At 45.0% G+C, this 6000-nt stretch overlaps 2 protein-coding genes across 2 annotated transcripts in view; one reads left to right on the top strand and one right to left on the bottom strand.

Annotated features, from left to right (window-relative positions):
* Positions 1-258: 258 nt before the first annotated feature.
* LOC125899040 (nicotinamide riboside kinase 2-like) lies at positions 259-624 on the bottom strand. The gene has a single exon (XM_049593194.1). The coding sequence runs from the start codon at positions 622-624 to the stop codon at positions 259-261; it is 366 nt and encodes a 121-aa protein (XP_049449151.1).
* Positions 625-2073: 1449 nt separating this feature from the next.
* kirrel3a (kirre like nephrin family adhesion molecule 3a) overlaps positions 2074-6000 on the top strand; it is a 300742-nt gene continuing 296815 nt past the window's right edge. Inside the window, exon 1 of the mRNA XM_049593140.1 lies at positions 2074-2431. Within this exon, the coding sequence (XP_049449097.1) occupies positions 2380-2431 (52 nt within the window). The 5' untranslated portion in view covers positions 2074-2379. The remainder of the gene's footprint in view (positions 2432-6000) is intronic.

The raw sequence follows: 6000 nt of genomic DNA, 5'->3' as shown, positions 1-6000 counted from the left end.
GTCAGTGTGTGACACTGCAAGTGACTGCCCAAGTGCTGGATTTCGATGACTTCGGAGTGAGCCCGGTTGCACTGTTGGACCCCGTCTTGTTGGGCCTGTAGCCCAACAATGAGATGTTCTTGAGTTTAAAATACATGACCCAGATGTGGCCGATGACAAGGCCAGGGGGGTCTAGTACAGTGTACTTCCTAGAGCACCTCCTCTTTTTGCATTCCTGATATGGGATGGAAATAAAGTAACGTTGGTTCAGCACGTCAGTCAAGGTCCATAGGTGTAAAGCAGAAAGCCCTCCACAATAAGGATGTGAGTCTCCTCCTTCTCCTTATGGTCAGACTTTGGGACGATCTCAGTATCCAGGGTGTTACTGATGCCAGTAGACTTCTCAAACTTCATGATGGAGTTGCCCAACCATGCATAGATCATACTCATCATGGCGTCAATGTCCAGAGCGCTGATGACATCATACTGCCTAAAGCCATCTTCACCAACTTCAATCTGACATTGGGGCTTGCAGAAGTCATCCTGATGTACAACACAACAGTTGGGCAGGTTCTTGATCAGCCAGTTGGTGATAATGGTTTTCCCTCCATTGGTTACGCTGCCGATGCCGATGGTGTACTTCATGATTGTGGATGGTCAAAACTCGTAGAAAAACAGTCAAAGAGAAAGTTGCAACAGGAAACGTCAACTATTCAGTTCCCCCATGGCATTTCACTCGGACGCAGTCTTCCGACGAGGATCCACTTATTTCCAGATGTCTCTTTCACAATGTAAGTCTATGGAAAAATAATTTTTGGGCCCAGTGGCATCACATGACACCCCCTAAAGTTGTAATTCCACAGTTTGGCTACTGTGCCAAATTGGCTTCAAATCCCAGTGCTGTTCCAGGAGGCATGGCAAAGGTGACAGCAGATCAGTCAGAGCAGGCTTGAGATGGGCCCTAAAGTTCCAAACAGATGGGCGATGGAGATGGTGATGCAGCAACAGACAGTATGAGAATAATAATGTGTTTTATTAACCTCCACAAAAATCATAAACCTGAAAGTTAGCACAAGATGTCTCTTTTAAGTACCACTCTGAGGTAGGAATGTTTTGTGCTCCTTCAGCGCTATTGCTCACAGTAATTCTGAGACTTGATAACAACAGGCCAAGGACCGACCTCACCTCAATTACTTTTGTGTGGCAGATAAATGTAGTGATTCTCGTACTTTAAAAAAAAAAGCTGCCTGTGAACAATATCCAAGCAGTAATTATGTTACCTGTAATTACATATTCGGCAAAACAAATTATGAATAAATATTTACTTTAATTAGGAAGTTTGTAGGAGACGGGGTTGTTTGGTTCACTTACAGAAAGCACAGTGGCAAAAGTGTTTAGCAGCTTGGCACGTCTATCTCGAAGCTCAGAAGGTGAGCGGAAATGAAACCAGCGTATGACACGGCTCCATATTAACTCTGACACTCACCTGCCTCGTGGAACGTGTCAGAATTGATTTGAAGATTCTGCTGATCACCTTCAAGGCATGGGAAGGTCTGACATCAAGCTATTTCACAGAGCTTTTACCCCCTGTATGTACTGAATGGTCTTAGCCTTGGGCACCTGAGGCAGGTTCCTATCGGCTGCTGCTAAATCGACATAAAAAACATGTAGAACACAATAAATCTTTAATGTCCTTGTGAGACAATTTGTTTTGCCGCCTGCAGTCCAAGGGGAAACAAATAACACCAAAACACACCAAGAGCCACAAATGACAAAGCTGCATGCTTTTAAAGCTCTTCATAATTTTATTTCTTTGTGTGCTGATATTGCCCTTCGCCTTGCTTGAATTTCCATTCTCAATGTCAACAAATACAATAAATATTTTATTGTCCATTTGTACAAAGTGCTAAACATTATGTTACTGTCCCATTAAATGATAATGCATGGCAGATCATCCAGGAGATTTTTTTTTTTTTTTTTTTTGCCTCGGTCTAGACTGTCTAAATGGCAGAGAGGCAGATGAGCAGGCGGAGAGAGGGAGGAGCCAGCCTCTTAAGCACTTTCCTCACTGACTGTACCGTAGAGAGAGGCAGGGAGAGATGCAGGGAGGAGAGAGGGAGCCAGTGAACAAGCGCGCAGAGTCAGAGCGAGTAGCCCAAGCATGGGAGCCAGAGTAGTAAAGCAAGCCCCGATGCACGCAGCGTGAACGGAGAGGAGGAGAGCAAAAAAAAAGAAAAAAGAGACGCACTCAAGACTTGAAGAGAAAGAAAAGGAGGAACAAGAAGACCCAGGCTGCAGCTGACAGGGGGGGGACGCTACAGTGTGGCAACTCCACACACTCTTTGCATCCCAACTGTTAATTCTGTCTGAGCATCTCGCAACAAGAAGACGTCTGTAACAATGATTTCCTGGCTGCTGCTGCTGCTTCTTCTCTACTGCTTTGCCAGCACGGGTGAGTGAACAAGGTTTTTTTTTTTCTCCCTCCTTCTCCCGCTGTCACTGTCTGCAAGTTTGGATGCAGTTTGGAGCCGCTCTCTGTGCTGGAGCTGCGAGCAGCATGTGATGTAATATCAGCTACTGGTGAACTGGTCATCGGTGTTTTTATTTATTTATTTATTTATTTTTTTCACACCAGCGTGGAAACCCCCCTCTCGTGTCCTGCTCTAACTCCCGCTAGGCTGACATGTCTCGGTGGATTCCGTTGCATCCTCTGAAAGTGATGTCTTAGTTTGCGGAGTGCTTTGCTCAGAGTCAAGCTTATGCTGGAGGGATAAGGGGGAAATGTTTGGGGTTGCCCGATTAACCAACAGGATGACCACAGGTTTCACAGCTCCCAAGTTTTACGCACAAATGTAATTCCACTAGAAGGAAATCGGCGTTGCATATTCCCTGTTCTATAATTGCCACACATGCCTAGATTATATGCATAGACAATCCGGTTTCTCTTGTTATTTAAATCAGCTTGCATTTGCACGACACAGTCAGGGGGTCTCTGTTTGACCAGACTGTGCGCATGTTTGTTCCAACCAAACTTTCCTTCTGTCGCACTCGTTGCTGATGCAATAAATCGTGAGACAAATGAGTAAATTTAAGTGCGAGTTGCAAAAGTGCTGATTGAAAAAGCTTTAAAAGCTCTGACTGGTCTTATTGATTTTTGTTGCCCTCCTATCCTGTGGCGCGTGATGACTTCACATTTGCCACGGCTCAAATCAGTCCACCCGCTGAATCTGAAATGAGTGGCTTGTGTGGGTTCACACAGTTTTAAAGACATGTGGCAGAAATGTTTGATGACAGTTGAGATCTCTGTTCTGGATCAACACCCAAAACTCTCCTGGAGTAACCCATGTCCTCCATGTTTTAGATCTCTCCCTGCTCCTGCACAGCTGATTTAAATGACCAGCTTGTTATCAGGCAGCTTCAGGACTCCATAATGAGTTGATCATTTGAATCAGCTGTGTAGAAGCAGGGAGAGATCCTGAACATGCAGGGCATTGGGGGGGTCATCCCTATGTTCCCAGGGATCTATGTTTCCCGGGTTCTATGTACCCCACTTAACCCTGTAAAAAAGCTTCTATGTTCCCCGCTGACACAAAAAGGGTTCTATGTTTCCCGCTTGGATGAGCGGGAAACATAGAACCCAGGAAAAATAGAACCTTTTTTGTGTAAGCGGGGAACATAGAACCTTTTTTGCAGGGTTAAGTGGGGAACATAGAACCCTGGGAACATAGATATGCTCCTGACATTGGGCACTTAGAGACAAGGGGAAAAGCTGAAGATATCCCTTTAGACTTAATCACTTCCATTGCTTTTGTCTGCTTTGTAAAGGAGCAGAAACTAAATCTAAACTGGACTGCACGTCGGCCTGTGCAACTGCATAGAAAGCTTTTTTTTGAGTCCACACATAACCTGATATGGTATACTGACAGCCAGAGCTACCTCAGCAACAGTACAGAAACACTGTGAGATGAGGCAAAAACTTTGTAATGCCATTATGCTCCTTTAATAAAGCATCACGCTGTTCTCCCCATTCCCGTCTCCCCCGTGGGATTCAATCTAATTCACCTGTTGTGCCTCTGACTTCTTGTTTTAACTTGCTCACTCATCTGGAGGCCCGGCTCTAAATGGATATCTTCCAAATGTTATTGCTCAACTTAATGTTGAGGGTGAGCGTTCTCAGTCAGCCGTGTGTGACTTGGGCTAGAAAACCTGCCTAGTCAGGCTGAATCTGCACACGCACGCACACACACGCCCGCACATGCACTCAGTAGGCTGTGGCACACCACCACTAATTTGAATCTGACACTGGTAATAAAGCCTTTAATATGGCTCTCAGTAGCTCTCTTTCAGGCACCGTACATCAACTCTCAAGAGGATAGCAGCTTTATTGCCTGGTTTTATGAGAGTATGAGTGTGTGCTGGTGTTGGAGCACACTGAGCCGACCCCCCCTCCTACCCCCTTTTTGTCTGAGAGGGGGCATTTGCCACAGTTTCCAAATGACTGCTTCATTTGCAGAAGCAATGCTTTATAGCACTGTGCTCCCCAGTGCACCACACAAAAGGGTTTTTAGCTGAAAAATCGAGCGAGGTCTCTTCTGCTTCAGCTAATATGCAGTGTTTGGGAAACACACAGGTGAGGTCAACTTGCCTCAGAGTTAGTGGGATTCTCTAATTAGAGAGGCTGCACATTTTGTATTGCTCAGTCCTCTGGGCTTTTAGAGCTGTAATCCACAGGAGGCTGGGGGCTGTGTCCGAATCACACAGTAGCAAAGCATCCTCAGAGCTGCAGCTGTCAGATCTTGGACAACCTCGAGCCCTGTTAATAACCCGTGCACTCTGTGCCAGATCCCCATGCTCAGCAAAACTGGTTATCATGCACTGTTTAAGGAGATTGCAGGTGAGCAATCTCTTTATGCACGCGGCTGAGCGCAGGCCATCACATGCAGCACATACATACAAACGGCTGTGACTTCCCATTTTCACAGAAATTACCAAGTGTGTTGATTTGCATTTGCTGTGGGTGGAATCAGAGTGCGAGGACATCAGCCTGAACCAAAAGAGGAGGAGATGAGAGAAAGGAAGGAGACAAAGAATCCCCGCTGCCATCTGACTCTCCTTCTGGAGATGGCAGCCTTCCTCCTGTGTTCTTGTCGTCCTAGGCTGGCTTTGGCACCAATAGTTCGGCACAAAACATGGGAGAGAGGAAGAGTGTGGGAGAGACAAAAGCCTACTGACTGACACTTGGAAATGGATGTCTCAGTGTGGACTTTGGATAAAGTTGAGGATGAAAATCACAGCACTGGAGGAGGCTGGTTTTACATTTGCTTGCTTGTGCTTCTTAAAGATGCAAAAAGAACCTTCTTGTACTATTGGAAGGGAGCGCATTTCCATCGAAGGACTTCGTTTTCTATCAATTGTGTAGTGTTGTGGCACTAATAATGCATTCAAATCACATTGAACTGCTTGTAAATGTTTTCAATGGTGCATCAGAAACAAGAGGATGACCACAGACAAGGATACACAATACATTGGTTCTTGAGCTCAGTATTGAAATTGTGAAGGTCTTTATTTTTGTGACTGCCAAGGACGATTTTGGTTCTTCTAGCTGAATGACCGAGGAGAAAAATGAGACTTTATGGATTGTATGCGAGGTAAATGCTTTTGCTCCACCGTGTGGAGGCCAGACAGCGAGGAAGAAGACTAATGAAGTCCTTTATGATGAACGATGAACACCCCATCTGATAAGAAACACATGCATAGAAAGACTTTTTTTTTTTGCCCAAGGTTTCTTAAAGGGACAGTGTGTAAGATTTAGGGGGATTTATTGGCATATAGCGATGAGAACTGCAGATTGCAACTGAAACTTCTTCTGGTTAGAATTCCTTCAGTCTTTATTGTTCAGTGGGTTTTAACCGGGAGCCAACTTATCCACAGAGGTCACTTCCTCTCAAAAAACAAATGGATCAGGTGATAAAACAAGTAAAAACATAAAAAATGAAATACAGAATACAAAGAATAAAGCAG

This window comes from Epinephelus fuscoguttatus, linkage group LG12 (genome assembly GCF_011397635.1).
Source record: "Epinephelus fuscoguttatus linkage group LG12, E.fuscoguttatus.final_Chr_v1".
NCBI classification, from domain to species: Eukaryota; Metazoa; Chordata; class Actinopteri; order Perciformes; family Serranidae; genus Epinephelus; species Epinephelus fuscoguttatus.
This window is presented reverse-complemented; position numbering and strand designations above follow the sequence as displayed.

What these genes read in the sequence shown, in the direction of transcription:
- LOC125899040 (XM_049593194.1), bottom strand. Translation starts at nt 624, where the DNA reads ATGAAGTACACCATCGGCATCGGCAGCGTAACCAATGGAGGGAAAACC.